Source organism: Typopeltis vanoorti, chromosome 6 (assembly GCF_054136105.1).
Source record: "Typopeltis vanoorti isolate ZY-2024b chromosome 6, IOZ_Tvanoo_1.0, whole genome shotgun sequence".
In the NCBI taxonomy this organism is placed as follows: Eukaryota; Metazoa; Arthropoda; class Arachnida; order Uropygi; family Thelyphonidae; genus Typopeltis; species Typopeltis vanoorti.
The window spans coordinates 70,624,534-70,646,314 of record NC_143554.1 but is presented as its reverse complement, the minus strand read 5'-3'; the positions used below and the strand labels follow the sequence as shown (position 1 = coordinate 70,646,314).

Here is a 21,781-nt window from a genome sequence, read left to right as displayed (position 1 = left end):
AGATACCAAACATGAACTTTTTGAAGCCACTTCTGGCTTCCAATCAGCAGGATGGTGGTCTTATACTAGGCAATGAAATTCATCTCTCACTTAAAAAGACAATCACAGACATCCCTACCCATGGCAAATTCGAAACCCACGACCTGCTGGTTGGAAAGCAGGTACACTAACCACTCAGCCAACCAGGCCGGCAATCAATTGCTGTTTTCTTCATATTTTGCTATGGAGTCTGACTGAATGTTGGCTTTTGTTTTCAGTCTTTTGTCTTTTTGTACATATTTTTAATTTTAAAATTGTGTGGTATTCATTTCTTATTCTCCGATGTTTACTAGTAGAAGCTTCAGGGACCACAGATACAAATTGGTTTCATTGTCCAATTTTCAACTATGAAATCTGCCCACATCATGCTTCTTGAAATTGTCTTGCTATTGAAGTTTATCCTTTCGTATTTAGTGTTAAATACTATAGCTGTTTCTTGCTTTTTCCAGATCAATCTGGCCTGTATGTAGAATATCTTAAATCTTAAAGCAATTATTTAGCATTAGTCTTCATCTCGGTAACTTCAGTTATGTCAAACAAGGTATGTCTCTAATTCTTCTGGTTGTCCCACTTTATTTACATTGAGATTTCTTAATGCTTATAGTGCCTGTCTTCAGTTCTGCTGAGATCGAATTTATTCTATTTGCTCACTTTTCAATGTTCATGCTTATTTCCTGATGAAAACATCAGGGACACTTGTTTAACCAGTCAGTTAAACATGTCTGTGCATAATTCTCTGATATTCTTTTTCCACATTTACCATGATTTTTAAATAACATACATCAAGGAGGCAGGCAAAATTGGGACCTTTAGACAAAACATTTGGTTCATCATTCGTATATATACATTCTCATATATACACAACATCATTACAATTCTAGTGATTCTTGTGGAAAGGCTTAGACGTTGGTTATGCATTTTTACTAAATAGCTTAAGGAAATTACAACGTATACTAGGATATACATTAAAATAAATTTTAATACACTTCGAATATTTCGGCAACGTCACGTTACCATTTTCACAGGAACTTAAAAAAAAGACACGTGCATGCAAGCACAACAAACAGTATATGAGGATGAAGCTGGAGGCTATTCTTTCTCCTAAAAGTCCTGATGGTGGCCCCTAGCAGGCAATGTTTGTATTCTTGAGCGATTGGGCTGAAGATCTTCTGATGTAGGTTTCCCAAATTTGGTTGCCTCATGCAACCAAATTTATTGAAGTTTGGATTTTTTTCTTAGGGCTGAGGCTGATTCCATGAAAAGCCTTTTGTATTTGAATTTACTACAGTGTATTATCGTGGCTTTCATCCACCATATTCTATGGCAGGTATCCAGTGCATGGTCTGCAAGACCAGAGTGGCTGTATTGGTGAAACTGGATGTAGTCCTTGTGTTCTGAAATTCTGATATTAGCTGTCCTGCCTGTTTGGCCAAAGTAGGACAGCTTACAGCTGCAAGGGACCTGGTATACACCAGGTATACCAGGTCCCTTGTATAGGTCTGGGGTGGGAGGTTGGTCTTTAGTAGAGCAGATAAGAGATGCCAATTTTTTTATATGGTCTGTAACAAGATGTTAAGTCATGTTTTTTTAGGATTTTTGTAATTTTTTTTGAGGTGCCTCAGATATAGGGTATGGTGATGGATTTAGAGTAATCCTTGTTGTGAGAGAGGGGGGGGTGGTTTATCGGTTTTAATATTTTCTGGATTTTTTTGGGGGGATGGGTAGCCATTGGCTGAGAAAGTGTTGAGAACGTGGTTTAGTTCTGTGGTTAGGGCATTGTCATTTGAACAGATAAGTTTAGCCCTTTGTGTAGTGTCTTAATGACTCCATATTGTTGCGAGGGGGGGGGGGATCCATCAGGCTGGCAGGTGACTAGTGTGTCTAAGAAAGGAAGGCAGTTGTTTTTTTCTTCTTCCAGGGTGAATTTGATTTCTGGGGTGTTGGTTGTTTAAGTGTGTTAGGAAGGAGAGGAAGTGTTTGCGTGCACGTCTCTTGTTTTTAAGTTCCTGGTAATGTGAATGAAATGGTAACGAAAATGGTAACATGACGTTGCCGAAAAATTGGAAGTGTATTAAAATTTATTTTAATGCATATCTGAGTGTACGTTGTAATTTACTTAAGCTATTTAGTAAAACACAATTCTAGTGGTTAGTGGTTTATTTGTTTAAATTTATAATCCAGCTGTCATCACAGCCAGACTGAGTTATTGGTTGAATACTGTGGCGGTTTCTTCTTTCTAATATTTCAAACTTGCAAATTAATCTGTTTATGGATGAAAACTACCCAGTGATGGTGGTTTGGAAGACAGGATAGTTAAAAAGATTCAGCAGATGTATAGTAAAGAATATGAGGAGAAAATTGAAAAAAAAAATAAATAAAAATAAAAAGATTAAGAATTAAAAGGGCCAGTACCATTAGTGGGAGGTCCTCTACATGGAGTAAGCAGATGGCATCAATGGGAGAAATCATATTAAAAGTGAAGATATTAGGAAGGAAGGAAGGATGTGACACTGTTAGCATTCAGGATTTTATTGTTATGTTTTCTGTGCTATTTATAATAATGCAATCTGCGTTTTTATTTCTTACCCTGCTTTGCCTTCAATTTCTCTTTACTTAATATTTTGTGAATGTTTGACTGCCTTAACTATTGAATGCTGCCATTTGTCTATTTCTAGTGTATCTTATTCCTCACACTATAGTTTAACAAATTTGTTTTAATGACTGCACCAGTTAGACTATAAGATCTTAAATCAAAGACTAAGCAGATATTGTTTATATTCCCCTCTTATATATTTCTTACTTTAAACTAGTTGTGGCTTAAATGTAATTCATATAAACTTCTATCTTACGCAGATTCGAATTTTTTAGGATAGTGCATTGACAGACTCATGTCCAATGTGTTGTTTACAAACCATTTAATTAAGTCAAACAGAAATATGTACAGAATGAGTTATATTCTCATATATACACAATGTTGTTACACTTCTACTGCTAGTCTCAATTCTCTCTAATCTAACCTTAGCTGTAAGCTAACTCACAATCTAACATAACATTAACTGAATATAAGACATACCTTGATTAAGCCTAATTCACCATTAACATACATTATCTCATAAACATAGACGCTTGACATACATTCTTGTTCAGTATTACAACTACTTACAAATTTTGTTCAGCAGACAGTCTTTCACATTAACCCTTTATTCACACATAATTCTTCTTTCTTTCTTTTTGCTTGCTGACACATTCCTGTTTTTCCACGAAACGTCTTCCTTGTCGGAGTTCTTGACTATGCTTTTGCCTTATAGGACCCTTAACATGGCGGTGATGTACAGCTCCTTCCCTTCACGACAAACACAATATTTCTTGTGTGGCAATGTACCCAGGTAGAAGACTTGGAACACTCGACAATTCTCTTTATATTTCCGATGGGGAACATGGCATAATGGGACTAAGGCAAGAGAAAGTTTAGAAAACTCATCATCATTAAATTCCTCCCATGTACCCTCAACGGGTGTACAGGATATGATAGTACTACATGAAAAAAATTACATCATTACTAACTTCCTATCTACAATTTTCCTCCAAATCAGTCTGTTACTTGTCAAGACTCCAACATTATCAGATCTTATATTTCTATCGTCTAAGGCACTTTGTACCGCATCAATCCACCTATATCTTGGTCTTCCTCTGGGTCGTTTTGCTGCCAACCTGGCAGAGAACACTTGTTTTGCTAATCTTTCCTTGCCCATTCTGTTTAAGTGACCATACCACCTGAGATTAGCTCTGCTAACGCATTCCTGGATGCTGACAATGTCAAGTTCTTTCCTAATATCCTCGTTTTTAATATGATATTGCCATTGATGCCATCTGTTCACGCCTCTAATCTTTCTCAGGACTCTCATATCTGTGGTCTCTAGTCTTTGGTCAAGTGTTTTACTTCTGACCCAGCTCTCAGATCCATAAGTTAAAACTGGTTTGAACACTGTCTTGTATACAGCTAATTTAGTGTTCCGACTAATTTCTCTCTTATTCCATATGAATTTATTCAATTGACTTCCCACCATACCAGCTTTGCTGATTCTGTTGTCTATTTCTATATTTAATTTAGCATCTTCAGTAAAAATCGTGCCTAAGTAGCTGAAATGTTTCACTTGTTCCACAGGTTCTCCATTCACAACACAGTTGACATTTTCAATGATTCTGCCTATTTTCATTGTCTTTGTCTTTTTATTGCTGACCTTCATACCATATCTATTACAACAGCTATTCAATTTAGTCAGAGAATCTTGCAGACTTGTAGCGGATTTATTTAGAAGTATAACATCATCCACATAAAGCAAAGAGCTGACATTAGCATCTCCAATTTTGATATCATGTTTAATACCACTTTCCTTCATAATGTGATCCATATAGATAATGAATAACAGAGGGGATAATGTACATCCTTGTCTCACACCAGATTTAACATTAAACCATCTTTCTGTACTTCCTTCAATTCTAACTGCTGACTTACAACTCAAATAAAGACTAAGTATTGCTTGATATAATGCCCCATTGACACCACTGATACTGCAGCGTATTGAATAGCTTCTCTCTTGGCACCTTGTCATATGCCTTTTCCAAATCGACAAAACTTAAATACAGATCTTTGTTATATTCCCATGCTTTCTCAACTATTTGTCGTAAAGTGAAGATCTGATCCTGACAGCCTCTATTTGGCCTGAATCCAGCTTGTTCTTCACCAAGCTTTTCTTCCACAGTTCTTCTCAACCGTTTCTCAAGTATACTTACATAGATCTTGCCAGGAACACTCAGTAGGGAAATACCTCTGTAATTCTCACATTCAGTTTTATTTCCCTTTTTATATATTGGTACTATGACGGCTCTACTCCAATCATCGGGAATTTGTCCCTCTGAACATGGCATAATGGGACTAAGGCAAGAGAAAGCTTAGAAAACTCTCAGAACAAAATTCCTTCTCAATAAATTGCCTTATATAGGCCCAGACCTCCATTGTGCATATGCGCACATCTCTCGAAATTGGTCATGTATTGACCTTTGGAAATGATGACGTCCCTTTGGAAATTTCCATCTATTGCAATTCTCCAAAATTTTCTCACTACTCTTAGCATTAAACTTACTGATTTAACATTACTTAGTAGCTTTACATGATGACATCATGTGCTACATTATGTTAACAAAGGTTCAATACAATATTATTACAGAAAATATTATTTCTGTCAAAAAATTACCATTACCTTCTCCTAAACAAAACAACAAAAAAAAAAAAAAATGTAAAAACAAACATAAGTTATGAAGTCACATATCATGAGAGATTTTACAGTACGAGCAGAAATAATGTAACGTGATATCATTGTGTACACTTCTGTGGAGATAGATACCAGGAATGTTTTCTGGTATTTTTTCCACAAAAACACATAGAAACTATTTTTTATTTTCTCAACTTGTTTCATGAAAATTCTTTTGTTTCACTTAACATCAGAATAATTATATGAATAAACTAAAAATTTATATTGCACAAAAAGAAACACGCTTGAAAACATACAGTACTTTAGCAGTCACCACATTATTATATGGCAGCGAAATTTCAGCAATAAACAAACAAGATAAACATAGAATAAAAACAAGTGAAATGAAATTCATGAGAAGAACTACAAAATACACATTATTAGTTCTTCTCATGAATTTCATTTCACTTGAAAAAAGATATTTTAAAAGAACAAAGAACAAAGATATTTTAAAAGAACTAAAAACAAAATCAACAGAAGAAAAATTAAACAATTACAAATACAACTGGATAGAACATGTAAACTGAATGGCCAACACCCGATATCCTAAACAAATAATAAAATATAAACCATTTGCAGAGAGAGAGAGAGAAGGTCAGGTAGACCTCAAAAGAGGATATTAGAATGGATAATAAGACTGGAATAGACCAATATGGTCTATAACTGTAATTAGCATTATGATGATGAACTAAAAAACAAGTAATAACAATTAACAACTCTAGTGAAAATAGTTGAACACGATTAAACAATGGAAAGCATGTATTCACTATTCCGCTGGTTTATCAGTGGTTGTATACTACTGGCAAATACAAGTGTGTCATAATGAATTAATGAAGACTAAACTTAATGTAAAATCATTCCTTGTTTTTTGTTGCATTGTAGAGGATCTTTCATCATTTCAGCTGATTCTTTGAATGCTCTTTAGAAAATCCATGTGAAGCATTTTTGTTTGTTGCCATGATACTTTTGTTTCGGTTGTATGTGCTACCTGCCCCGATTTGTGTCTTCTTTCATTCTCAACGTATTTGAAATGTTCCAATCGGCATACCTCTCCAGATCTACCTGTCTGTCCTATGTGTAAACCACAACTACAACTGATCTTATAGACAAATGTTTTTAAAACTGGCAGATGTGGAGGTTTCAGGTGATTAGAAATCTTGTTGTTTGGGAAGAAGGTGACCTTTAAGTTTTGTTGGCAAAGCAGCTTTGCTATTTTATCTGTGACTAATTGTATATATGGGAGAACCACAGTTCCTCCAAAGTCTCGGTTTTCCTGTTCATCTGATTGTTTTGAGGTTGAAATGTGGGATATTTTTGATTAATGTTCTATTGTAGCCATTTTTTTTGGCAAGACTGAACTAAGACACCATAGCTCATGGTTCCTTTTCTCTATGTTGGTAGAAATTCTGTAGGCCCTATAGCATAAGGAACGACCTTTTTTTTGCACTGGCACATGACTGGAAATGATGAAATCTTAGCACTGGCAAGATTAGTTAACATTTTTGCAAAAGATAGTAGCCTTAATAATCAAGAACTCAAAGACATAATATAGAATAACATTGGATGAAGGACCCTATTTTAAGAGAAGAGGGAGAAGTAGCAGTTAATTCTTTGAAGGTGGTAAAACTACTAGGCATAGATGGAATAACTTCAGAATCAATGAAAGCTGGGGGGGGGGGAGAACCTATCATAGATGCTCTGCTCAAAATTTGTCAAGATGTATGGAACAATAAATCGTGGCCTAATGATTGGTGAATCTCTATTCTAATTACTTTTCTTAAAAAAATGGAAGAGTGCAAAATATAGCAATTATAGAACTATCAGACACCCAAGCAAAATTTTCCTAAAAATCTTACGCTCTGTGATTGAGAAGAAAATAGACAGTATACTTTCAGAGCACCAAGTAATTTCTTTCAATCTTTTATTTTATTTTAATACTTAAAAACTTCTGAAAGTGTCATACAGGATTTCCATTAATGAAATTTTCTATTTTACAGAGGGTAGGACAAGGACGAGAGGGTGTCCTTAGAAGCTGAGAATGAATACCACCAAGAAGAAGGTAAGATCTAGATCTTTCTCTCATAGAGTGGTGCATGATTGGAATGCATTGCAATTGGATGTTGGGTGTGCAAGCAGTGTGAATGACAGCTGGGGCATGTAGTATGTGGTTTCCCTTGATGAGTCCCTAACTCCCTGGAGATCTCTCTAATAATAATAAAAGATATATAAATAATTTCTGTCATCATTGGAATTATCCACTCTTTCACAAATCCTACATTCATTAATTTTTTTCTTTCAATCTTGCACATATGTTAATATTTTGTTGTAGATCAACTACTACTTATAATACACAAAACGATTCATTTTTATTCAGTAACAGATGAATTTTTAATACGTTTGTAAGAACAAAGACTGGAATAAAAATGCTCTTACAAAGTGAAATATTCCACCCTCAACACACACTATACTTCAGAAGCAAGAAAAACAAATAGTTTTTATGTATCACCAAATACAGTGTAGAAACATTTACACTCTATGTACTACATTTAGTAACAATTAGTGTAATTAGAAACAGGAATAACATTTCATAATGAAAAAAAAAACTGCTCCCAAAGACTATGATTTATTTATAAGTAATTAAGCTTCTTCTTCTTCTTCTCTTCCATCTAAGAAGGGTTGCGTCTTCTCTTGAGCAGGATCTTCCAGTCTTCTCTATTCCTTGCTGTTCAAAAAAGTTCCTTTTGTTCTGCATCCCGAGATGTTCTTTATTAATTTCAGCCAGGTAATTCTTGGTCTTCCAGGTCTTCTTTTTTCAGTTGGAAAAGTATTGATTAGGATGTTAGGAAGTCTGTCTGCATCCATGCATACAGTGTGTCCAAACCATCTCAGTTGTTGTTTTCTAATTTTTTCTATTATTGTCTTTTTATACAATAGTTCTTGTCTGACTGTGACGTTTGTTTTCTTTTCTATCCAACTTGTTCTATTTATTTTTCTTAAGCATTTCATTTCAAATGCCAGCAGTTTTTTCTCCTCTCTTTTTTTTTAACTGTCCACACTTTTCATATAATTTGATTTTGGCTTGTTTAGATATCTTGTTTGTTTTCCAGATTTTCTGTAATTTTCCCATGGTGGTCCATCCTATCGCAATTCTGTGTTTGATTGTTTTGAGATATATTTACGAACTACCATCTCAGCCACCCGTTTAGGGTGGCTGAGATGGTAGTTCTGTTCCTCCCTATTTTCATCGCTTTTGTCTTTTGTATATTTATTGTCATGTCATATGTTTTACAGGTTTCATTTAGCTTGTTGATCAACTTTTATAGTTCATTTGGGGTTCTTGCAAGAAGGACGAGATCATCTGCATATTTGATATTATTTATGTTTAAACTGTTGACATTGATTCCAGGCTCATTGTCTATTGCTTTCTTTACAACTTCTTCTAGATATATGTTGAATAGGCATGGGGATAATGGGCATCCTTGCATTACTCCTTTTTGGATCTCTATAGGTTCTGTTGTGAGTGTGTCCTTTTTAATTATTGCATTTGTCTTAGAGTAATATTTTATCAGAAACTGTATTATATATTTGTCCATTACTTTTTCTAGTAGAATTTTGAGAAGGATTTCTCTGTTGATGTTATCGAAAGCTTGTTTAAAGTCCACAAAACAACAATATAGTTCTTTATGGTCTTCCCAGCTGAGTTCTGCTAGTTGGTGCAATGTGAAAATTTGGTCTATTGTTGAATAGTTTCCTCGGAAACGAGCTTGTTCTATGCCTATCATTTCTTCGTAGGTGTTTTTTAATCTATTTTGTATAATTCTTATGAATATTTTATAGGTGTGAGGGAGTAAATTGACCAGTCTGTAATTTCTGCAGTCTCTTTTGACTCCTTTCTTGTATATTGGGATGATCTTTCCAATTCTCCAGTCATCTGGGATCTCTCCTGTTTGTAGTATTTTATTGAATAGGGTTGTTAAATATTCTATTGATATGCTGCCTCCATATGACCACAGTTCAGTAGGGATAGTATCAGCCTGGTGCTTTATTGTTTTTCATCTGTTTTATTGCGTATCTAACTTCTTCTTGTAAAATTTTTGGGTGATCATTATTTTCTTCTATTGTTGGCATTGTAGTTTTGTTTCCTTGGTGGAAGATAGTCTTAAAATGGTTTGACCAGATTTTTCTTATATATTCAATATTCCCGGTTTCAGTCATCTTGTTATTCATCATAGTTACTGCTTTTGCTGAGAATTCCTTTGTAATTTCTCTTACAGTATCATGGAAGACTTTTAGGTTGTTTTGTTGGTATGCTTCTTGGTTCTTAGCTTTTTCTTCTAACCATTTTTCTTTGGCTTTTTTGCATAGGTTATCAACTTTATTTTTTAGTGCTCTGTATTTTTCTCTATTCTCTTCATTGTTTTGTTGGTTTACAAGTATCTTGGCCTCTCTTTTCTCTTCTATGGTAGCTATGATTTCTTGGGTTATCCACTGTTTGTTTATTTTGGGTTTGGAACCTAGAGTGGCTTTTGCAATTGATAACACTGTTTCTTTTCCTTCTTCCCAGAATTTTCCGCTGTTCTGTAAGATGGAGGGTTTTAATTTCAAGCACATCTGTTCTAAAAATCGACTCCTGCTTGAGCTATCTTTTAGTTTTGATAGGTTGATGTTTTCTTCTTTTCTGATATTATTTTTCTGGTTGAATTTTATCTTCACTTTGGCAGTTAATATTTCGTGGTCAGTGTCAAAATCAAAACTTCTTAATGTTCGTACATTATTTACTGATCTTTTCCATTGTTTGTTTATGATGATATAGTCTATGCAGTTCTTTATATTACCATCTGGGGATGTCCATGTATATTTATTATTAGGGCATTGAGAGAACAATATGTTTGTAATCATTAGATCGTTTGCTTTACAGAAGTGGAGTAATTGTTCTCCTCTGTTGTTACGCTCTCCGTATCCAAATTTCCCCATCACATCTTTCTTGTCTGCTGTGAACTGTCCTATTTTAGCATTAAAATCTCCCATCACTATCATGAGTTCTCTATTTTTGGGATTATCTATTTCCTGTTGTAGTTCTTCATAGAAATTTTCTATTTCTTCCTCTGAATGGTTACTGTCTGGTGCATATATTTGGATTATTTTAATTGTTTGACCTTTTTCTTTTGCTTGAAGTTTGGCTGTTATTATTCTAGGAGACACTGGGTTTATTTCAATTACTGAGTGTGTAAGTTTCTTTTCAATTAGTAATGCAACTCCTTCTCTGTGTGTATGTTATCTTTTCTTCCTGAGAAGTACAGTCTTCCTTCTGGTAAATCCATGAATCCATCTCCACACCAATGTGTCTCTGATAAACCTAAAATACTCCATTTCAGTCTTTTTAAATTTTCCTGGACTAATTGTAATTTTCCAGGTCGGTATAGTGATCTTATGTTGAGGGTGGCTACGTGTTTCACATCTTTGGCTGACCACATTGCTGATTTCTCACCTACTCAATGTGGTCTTTGAGTAGGCGTGTCGGTTGTCCCGTACGCAGTAGCACTATCTCGGTTTGTAGACTTTCTCCTGCTCATGAAAGTTACTGGCATAACAATGTAGCCAGCTTGCCATGCCTCTGCTACATCCTTTGGTCCACGGCTCTTTATTCTTTATTCAGAGCAACCCATTTGGGTTTCCCCCCATTCGCCACCTGGGGGACGTGCCTGGTAGGAGTGTGGTCTCCCCCAAGTAAAATAATACAGAATCAATTGTGGAAATTCATGCTTTCATACACATGCTACATTTTGTAGTTTTTAACCAGAAAACAAATACTGACACTTGAAATGCTCATACTGACCAGATTTTAAAAACGTACTGCTGTTTTTAAATAAAATATTAACAGATTTCTTCTAACACCTGCCCACATACAGCATCAATTAAGCTAAATGAAAAATAATACAGAATCAATTGTGGAAATTCATGCTTTCATACACATGCTACATTTTGTAGTTTTTAACCAGAAAACAAATACTGACATTTGAAATGCTCATACTGACCAGATTTTAAAAACGTACTGCTGTTTTTAAATAAAATATTAACAGATTTCTTCTAACACCTACCCACATACAGCATCAATTTGCTATCAGTTCTGAAACCTCTCGTTACATGAAGGAGTGATATAAAGAAAAAGAAATGATCTTGTTTATGTGACTTTTTCTTTTCCTAAAATTTAAAAGTTTACTTAAAGGAACTATTTTCAGTCAACTAAAGATATAATAAAAAAAGCTATTTACTTGAAGTGCTTTCACAAAATGACTACAGAAGATTCTTCGATACCTGCAAGACTCATGTGCGACTTCTTACAGAAATTACTTTAAACATCTAATTGTGACAATTTACTCAGTTAATACTTTTCTATTAAAAAAGTTCATACTAGACTAAAACAAAGTGTCTCATGTTGTGCTTGCTCATGGAAGCACTCAGCAAAACCTATTAGTTTCAGAATATGTATGATCAATAATGAAGAGATTCTGTATTTGGATGGTACATTAACTTACTGAACAGTGGAGTAAATTAAATGAAAATATATAGCATAGAGATGATTCATACATGAATGATATTGTAAAGGCAAAAAAAAAAAGATGCTAGTAAGAGTAGAGTAACCATTAATTTAGAGAATGTCCATATATAGGAGGTGCAATAAATTGCTAGGGAATGGTTCAAATTATCTACGGGTATAATTTGTTCATTTGCAGTTCCTTGGCTTACCAGCTATATACACGCAGTTAAACTGAGCACTACTGATTAATAACATTATTGTTATAATACATACTTTGTAAAGAGAAATCAGCAACATACACATGCTTTAAGTCAGCATGACAAATACATTACAGCAAAATAAATAACTAGTTTGAAGGAAGTTTTGTTTTAAATAAATGTTTGCTTGTACACAGGGCTTGGTGGAGAAGACAGAGAATAGCAACTAATCACTTGATATGATAGAAAAAAAAAAAAGAAAAAAGAAAGAAAAGAAAAGAAAATACCACAAAAAGAAAGTGAAAGAAGCTGGTTCACTTGATTGACTATAATTTATCATTTTACGAGGGTGGTCTGAAAAGTTCTCAGCCTTGACCATAGATGGCAAAAGTATCGGCAAGATTTTTTTTTTCCAAGTTGGTGCATCTGTCATAACTATCCATGTGAAATTGCAAGTCATTCTATTAAGTAGTTTTTTTTATACAGCTGTCAGAAGCCAAAGTTAAACTCCGAAACCCAATGGGCTGCCGAGTTTAAAAGTGGGCGTACCAGCCTTGAGGATAACCCACGTGAAGGACGTCCAAAAAGTGTAACAACATTTTTTGGACTCAGTGAGAAATCATTGATCAAGTGTACAATATGGTATTGGATGACCGGCAAGTGAAAGTGCATGAAATTGCTGAGACTATAAGCATTTCAAAAGAACATGTAGGATATATTTTGCATGAAGAATTGCAAATGAAAAAACTATGCACAAGATGGGTGCCGCACTTGCTCACAGCAGATCAAAAATGCACTCACATGAAAATCTCTGAACAGTGCTTGGAGCGTTAAGAATAAAACTGATTTTTTGCATTGATTTATTACTATGGATGAGACTTGGATTCACCATTACACACCAGAATCCAAACAGCAGTCAAAACAGTGGACAGAAGCCAGTTGTTCAGTGCCAAAGAACACAAAGTCATTCCCATCAGCAGGAAAGATCATGGCATTGGTGTTTTGGGATGCTAAAGGTATTTTGTTTATTAATTAAATTGAAAAGGATAAAACAATAACCAGGAATATTATTCTGATCTTTTAACCAGACTAGATAAAAAAATTTGTGAGAAAAGACCCAGTTTGCAGAAGAAAAAAATTATCTTCATCAGGTCAATGCACCTGCCCACAAAAGTGTTTTGGCAATGGGAAAATTAAGGGATCTGCACTATGATTTGTTGGAACATCCACCCCATTCCCCAGAATGAAAACTCTTCCTCGCTGGTCAGTGTTTTCGTCAAATCAAGAGGTGATTGCAGCTGTAGAGGGGTATTTTGCAGATCTTACTGAGAACCATTACAGGGACCGGATAATGGCGTTGGAGCATCGCTGGAATAAATGTATTAGTCTTAAGGGAGATTATGTTGAAAAATAAAAATAATTTTGAAATTATAAACTTTTTTCATTGTTAGGTCGAAAACTTTTCAGACCACCCTTTTAGTTACCTTTAAAATTATTGGCAATTTTTTTTTGTTCCTCCTGCTCCCTTAACTCTTCCGAAGCCAGCAGATGAGGTGAGTGAAATTTTCACAGAAGACTTGAAATCATTATGATAAACCACAGGCAAAGGGAATTTGATAGACACCAGAGTGTGCTAAAGGGGGAAGTCAGTCCATTTGCAGAATTGGATAATGGTGCTGGAGCATCGCTGGAATAAATGTATTAGTCCTAAGGGAGATTATGTTGAAAAATAAAAATAATTTTGAAATTATAAATTCATTGTTAGGCCGATAAACCATACACATCCAAAAGGAGATGTTTGCATTATGGGATACTAAGGCAACTGATGTGAAGTCAGCAGCTTTCATATACAAGTAGTCTAGTTATGAAAATTCTTTACATGTAAACTTTGTATGCTTTTGTAAACTCGGATAAAGGATGAAGCAAGAATATAATTTCTTGGCAAGTTTAATTTCTTTCTACAACTATCTCTTATTTAGTGCATTTTAATAATAATTATTATTATTATTACATGACACCTCCAGGGAGTCCAAAGACTCATCGAGGGAGGGCACCTACTCTACAATTCTTCTATTCCACCACTACACCAATGCCACCTACCGCCCACCACACCATTTCCACAGACTATCACAAACATCCATGACCACGGTGGGATTAGAATCAGCAGCCTTTTGGCTGGAGAGCAGATAGGCTAACCAGGCCGGCATATAAGGTGTTATATACTTTTTTATTACTTGTATATGAGAAATCTTCCTGAGTCTGGCTTCTACTAAGGAGATCTCAATAAAAATTGAAACTAGTCTGGATAGTGATCCTTCTCTTAATGCATGGCAATATACAAATCCAAATGGAAGTGTGTTTTTGCACTTGGAACTGAAAAATTGAAACTAGTCTGGATAGCGATCCATTACCCAAGTACAAACACTCTCTCTCTCTCTCTTTGTCAGCTATCGATCACCCATCAACCTCCTGGTGAGCACAAGCACTTAGCGGCAAGTGAGAAGTCGGTAATGGCTTGCACGTCGTTAGCGAAAAAAGGATGCCTTTATGATTAATGACATATCACAGTACATACACTTAACAATTGTGAATTACAATAAAGAACATTGAAATTACTACAACTGTCAGATATCTGGTAAGTACAATAAATCTCCCACACTAACATTTCATTTTAACATAAATATCAATATTGGGTACATCGCAAGTGCCAATTATACATGGTTACAAAACCTACATAAGAAAATACTAATGTAGAGAAATAACTATAAAATTATTATTATTTTTACACTTCCTTCAGTATTCCTAGGAAGGATTTTTTCCCTTGCTTCCACCATAGTTATGGAATTTTTCTTTCCATGGCTTATGGGGCAAAATCACCCAACTGTCTAAAAGGCCACTGAAAGTGTTAGAAAAGATCAGGCTCTTGTATCATCAGCCCTGATTAAGGATTCTCATGGTAAGCCTCCAACAAAATGAGTCAATTATGCCTCAAAGGAACATCAAGGGAACCTATGTCTGCACTATCTGAATTTTAAATGATTTTAATGTAAAATTTTAATTAATGAGATTTTCAATACCATGCTTTATTTGATTTATCACAGATATGGTATGATGTTCCTTTTATGTTAATGTTTATGATTATGTAAATAATTTTGTTCTATAAAACAGTGAGCTATATAAATTTCTAATGCAAGTGTTAATATATGCTACAGTATAATACTTATGACTTCCTCGTTGCAATCTTATTGCAGTGGAGTTGTTTATCTCAGGTGGGTTTTTGTTCTACATCCCAAAATAAGTTTAACTTTTGAAGCAATTCAACATGCTAATTTCACATTAAATTGAAATACCACAAATTTATAAACAGCTTGAGAAATAAAAGGAGGCAATAATAAAATTGTAATGTTCTAGAACATTTTGAAATTAAATAAAAAATATAAATGCTAAAATTCATAAATAAACAAGCAAATACCCTATTTGGCAAAACATTTCTTACCTCTGTGAAAGGAGTGTCACGACTGTGAAATACAGTTGACCATAGCCATGCATTTATAGAAAGCTAAAACAAAGAAAATAAATAACAAGAACAGATATATAATTAAAATCAGTAGTAATTTACAATAATTTTAAACTGGACAATATACTATTTTACCTGCAGATCAGTAGACCCAGAACATGTTATTATTGTCTATAATACTGATAAAAAGAACAGTTAAAACTGTTCAATATTAAAATTAAAAATACTTTATTAAATAATATTAAGACAATCTAATCAATACGATTATCCTCTTAATAACAATTTGTTCCTAATCAGAATAATATTCCAAACCCATAGACCTCACAATTAAAAGATATGTTTTTTGGGGCAAAAATGTTGATTGTTTAAAAAAATTAAATCCAAAATTAATAATAACAACAATGAAGTGAAACCATAAAACATATATGCAAAAGTGGCATTCAAACATTTTAAGTACTTATGATACAATAACCACCTCCAAGACCATGACACGTTGCCAAGAGCTGACTACTGGATTAGAATGCATAACAATTGAAGTGAGTGAATGTTTTTATTCTTGAAATATCATAAGGCGGCTTACGTATTTGATGCACTTCAGAGATTAATAGTCATATGTATGGTAGGCTTATATTTCATAGAACTACTGTATGTTCTAAGAAATCAGATTTAAAGTAATATATTTTCATAGGAAACATTCGCATACTTCAAGGAGCCACTGGTTAGAGAGTAGTATGTTGTTGTTATGTAACATCCAGTCATTTTCGACTCTTGGAAAATCTGTGAAAAAAGGCTCTCCATCCCACTCAGCCTCTTGTGCTTTCTTTCAGTAACTGTAAGTTAAAGTTGGTAAGTTCTTTTATGTTGTCCATCCAACTCTTTTGTGGTCTTCCTCTTCTTCTCATTTGCTCAATCTTCCCTAACATAACAGCCTTTTCCAATGATTCATTAGCGCACATAATATGTCCAAAGTACATCAACTTCTGTTTAGCGATCATCGCCTCTAAGGAGCATTCTGTCTTTATATTCTCTAAAACCTTCTTACTGGTCATTTTTGCAGTCCATTGGATTCTTAAGAGTCTCCTCCACCCATAATTCAAATGAATCAATTTGCTTTGTCTTTCTTCTTAATAATCCAGCTTTCACATCCATACATCACTATTGGAAATACCAGAGAGTAGTATACTAATATATATAAGACATCAAGGGCTGTTGGCACATTAAATTGCACCCTGAGGCAAACAATTAAATATCGCCCCTGATGGATTATAACACAAAAATACAGGTAGCTATCGTATAATGCGGTACTTATACAATGTGGTTTTGATATAACGCAGTCTACAAACTGTAGTAATCCTTTATCTTTTCATATATTTTTCAACGTGCGACTTAAAAAACAAATTTTATCTTTGTTAAATTTGCGTCTGCCATATCGCACATGTAGTAATAAGTAGCGAATTTATATTAGGGGAAATACTTTTTAGCATGCAAGTACATCAATTGTTTACTGTATAAAGTATTTATTGTTGAAAATTTTCTTCATTTTCTGCTAGGAAAGTGCATTAAAAATCATAAGTGTGTTAATCTCAAGCTGAGCACTTTATATTTTGGTGAGTTACATACAATATGTAATGTTTTTTATGTAAAAAAATTATTTTTATAGTAATGGCCACTTAGAGCACTTTTGCAATATACGCGTTTGTTAATAGGGATAAACCCACCCACTGTAAACTGCCAAGGTAACAATTGAACAAGATTGAAGATACATTCGGTTTCGATCAGCACATGAGACTCAACCTTTGTGAACTTCTTCATAAGTGCTCCAATCTCTTCAATAGTGAACTAATTGATGGGGAAATAGATTTAAATGAGGAGGAACTGGCACAATTAAAAGATGACGTCGAACCAAATGGCGGGAAAAGTTCTGCCGAAGATTCTGATTGTGATGAATCTGTTAAAGAATTCAGTTTAAAGAAATTAGCAGAAGGATTGGACTTGGCAAGAAAGTTATTTTATGGATAATGATTTTTCAATGGAGCACTCCAGAAAATTCATGAGACAATTGGATATTTACTTAGCTCTATATTATGAACTTAACAAAAAATTGCAGCATAGTGGTAAGCAAGGCCTTATTACTGACTTCTTGATAACTAAACGAGCCAAAGTGTGCAATGAGAATTATACTAATGATGTCCAAAACATTTATGCATTATGTGCAATGAAGTTTACATATAATTTATAATTTTTTTATAATATTATACTATGTATTTGTTTCATAGTTTATATGTTTTCTTAACTTACATGAATTACCTGAATTAAATAAAAATATTTTTTGTTGGATATATCGTTTATATAATCTTTAAAAAAAAAAATAAATAAATAAAAAATATTTCGAACCTAACCTATTGTTTCTATGTGATCCAAATCTCGCATAACGCGATTTATATAACGCGGCACTTTTTGTGGAACCTAACATCCGCGTTATACGAGGGTTACCTGTATAAGAAAATCTCCAGTTGCTATTTTGTTATTATTACAAGAGAAACATTAATGCAAAACAATTACATAATAATATTAATTAAATGTTTTCTCTACTGGGATATTGCACAATAAAATTATTTATAAGCTCCTCTAAATTTAAATTATAAGCTATGTCCGCCTCTATCAAAGACCGCCCTAAGATATGGTTTCGAGACCAACCAATCTTTCTTGGGTTATTGCTGTTCGCAAATAATTTTTAATCAGTTTAAGCTTGGAAAAAGTTCTTTCCGCACTTGCTATGCTAACAGGAATTGTTAACAATATCTTCAATGATGCATAGCCTAAAATTGCCACGTCTCCCACCCCCAAAGACCTTTCACGTACCCCCAGGGGTACGTGCACCACACTTTGAGGAACACTGATCTAATAAGTTGGTTCTAAAATGTTTAGTTTTAGTATGTATGGCTATAATTTTTTTATTATTAAAATATAATTAGCACATAAACTAAACGTTGCATATTTGTAAAATATCTTGTTGCCATAATACTGTGCCTACCACAATATAGCTGAACGAGCGCCCTTATTATGCGGTGTCAGCAGGCTGCCTCTATGCTACACCCTGTCGAGTACAGAAGACATTGAATTTTCTCAACATAGTACTGTTCCACTTTTAATTTTTGGTTTCATTGAAAGTAATAGTGGAATGGCATCTAATTCATCACCTAATAAAAAGAGGAGAAAACAGGTGATAATAAATATTCAACAGAAAATTGAAATTATAAAAAAGACTGAAGCAGAGGTGCCCAGAGCTGCAATGCATGCAAAACAATGGTAGATATATTAGAAAGAAAGGAAAGTCATTATAAGTTTTTTTTGTTTTTATCTGCATCTAAGACACTGAGCAAGTAGAAGATAATGACAAAACCAAGAACAGAGACTGTTGATGAAGTTGTATGAGAATGATATAAGCAGAAATGAGAAAAGATGATTGTCATGCCAGGTTGACTAATTAGAGAAAACACAAATTACTTCCATGTAAAAATGAGGATACGTTCAAATTGCACATATAGAGGGGGGGATGGTTGTCCAGGTTTTAAGCACTATCGTGGAATCAGATGCATAGTAATTTGAGGAAAGAACAAATAGTTTGATTTCAAGACTGCAGAAGACTTTGTAAAATCTTTCTAAGAAATTTCTCATAGCAAGTTATAAACTGTTGGACAAATATATAACACAGATAAGACTGACTTGTTTTGGCAGATGCTGCCCATATCAACTATGGTGAATGGCAGCAAGCAAGACTTATCAACTGGAAATAAACAAATATGCCATTTTGTCTTATGCCAACACTGCTAGGATCCATAGATGCACACTTCTTATGATTTCAAAAAAAAAAAGGTGTCATCCACAAGCACTTGTGGGAGCATCTCTCCCTGTAGTCTATACAGGCCAGAAAAATTCATGAATGGCAAAATAGATATCCTAGAAATAGTTCATGGATCAGTTTGTGTCAAAAGTAATCCGATATAACAAGACACTGTTACATGGACTACTCCTGTGGTCATATTATTAGAAAATAACCCAGCACATCCAAAAATCAAAACTCTTTCTAACAGAAATATTCTGCAGTCTCTCTGCCACCCATGAAGAATTATTTAAGAAATCCTGTCAATTCTGAAGGGATACTCCATGAATTTCATGCCAAATATACAACAAAGATGGCAATAAGGGCAATAGCAAGCTCATGGAAGAGTATAATAGAGGCCACACTAAATCAACCTGGAATAGAATTAAGCCCACATTGGCAATGTTTGAGTGATGACCTGGAATTTAAGGTTAAAAAAAAAATTCTGAGAAACAAAAATACTCACACTAAAGAGGTTAAGTGTTTCAGAGATAAGAGAGAGGTGCTGCAATCTGGAAATATTGTCCAAGAAATAAACAACTGAATATAGAATGATCACCTAGTGTACAAACTCTTACTGATGAAGAGTTAATTGAATTTGTGACTAACGCTAATCATCTACCAGAAAGCCCAAAAGAAGAGAACAGTAAAGAGGACAAGAATGAAGATACCGAAGACAAAAGATAACTTATGAACCAATTTAAAACCATTCAGAAAAATTCATGTGTTTTATAGAAACCAAACATGTCTTTAGCCGTCAAGAGTTCATGATTCAAATGTTACATTTCTGTAGTATCCAAGCCAAAAGATCTTGGAGAAAGCAATTAACACTTCTGGAGCTTTTCCCAAAATCAACCAACTCCAAAACTACTCAAGATTCTTCAGTAAGAGAAGGGGACCCTTAACTGCCAGCATATTACAAAACTTTTTTTTAGTTTATAAATTGTTTCAAATTTGAAATTTATAAAATAAATATTTTATCTATTTGTGCCAAAAGTAATCCTCTATAACAAGAGACTGATGCTGTTGCTTTTTTTTATAGTGATAAAATGATTATTCTGTTTAAATATTTATGATACTTATTCAGTTCTATACAACTCATAAACAAGAAATAAAATACCTAAACAAATTCTGAATTACCACCCAAAAGGTACTCGATGCAGAGAAAGACCCTTAAAAAGATGGAATTGAGTCCGGAACAGGCCACTTGGCCTATAAGCCTGGAAAGGAAGAACAACAACAACAAGAAATAATTTTCTTATTAACGAGATGCCAATTTCATTAAAAGAGCCATAAAAACTCGTAACTTTTTTTAAGCACTCAGGCCTCCAATAAACAGCGCAGTGGTCTCACCCTGGTGAGAAAATTCTTCTACCACCTAAAGAATTTCACAAACGTCCTTGGAATTCAGATTGACTGCCTGTTGAAGAGCAAAGTCACTATTCACTAGATTACTTTTGTGCAGAACGAAGAGAATTCAGCAAAAACATTGCAGTGTTTATAGTTATAAACACTCCAATGTGCTTTTATTATACAATAGTTTAGCAAAATCAAAGCAGTTGCTAGCTAATAAGTAAGAGCTCATGAAAAGCAGCTACCTGCTTGCCTCTAAGTGCACCTCAATGGTGGATCAAAAGACTTATAATGTTTGGACATTACTGAAAATTTTGGTGATATATTTCCATGATAAAAGGCAGCCTATTCAGTGACTGATATTGGAAGGACTGAGAAACCCCAGGTCGAAGAAAGCTAAAGGAGGATGTAAAAAATTGGTTCTATTTATTATTATCCAGTTGAAGATATAAAAAGAAAAAAAGACATCTACAATAAAAAAAATTATGCCAGAAGTTATTAATAACAAAATGTTTAAGAAAGTTGTGAACACATTTTATTCAAACTGATATAAATATTAATTTGGGAAGATAACGACATCCAGCAATATTTTCAGAACATAATTTATTTTTTAATCACTGCACTTCATTAGCCTAAAAAAAGGCTAGTCATCAACTAACAACAAATATGAAAATGGCAAAATGCGAAAGAAAGCATGTCAACAATTGAAAGGAAGGAGTATAACAAATGCCAATTCAACTCCAAATGTAAGAGTTACATTGTATTGGGTACACATTAAAATTTTTGAGGTACATGCAAAAGAGTCATGTTGTAGCACTCACCAGGATAAAAGGCAAAAGTAAGCGAATTTAGTTTGAAAGAAGTTCTTTTTGTTAAAGAATAAAGTTGCAAACTTGTAATGTCTCAAACACATCAACTAGATGATTTCAGGTGGGGAAGAAT

General features: G+C 34.1%; 1 protein-coding gene across 1 annotated transcript in view; it reads right to left on the bottom strand.

Annotated features, from left to right (window-relative positions):
- Positions 1–21,781, bottom strand: part of PGAP3 (Per1-like protein PGAP3) — a 162,586-nt gene that overhangs the window by 108,096 nt on the left and 32,709 nt on the right. Inside the window, exon 3 of the mRNA XM_090394240.1 lies at positions 15,583–15,645. Coding sequence (XP_090250366.1) covers positions 15,583–15,645 — 63 coding nt within the window. The remainder of the gene's footprint in view (positions 1–15,582; positions 15,646–21,781) is intronic.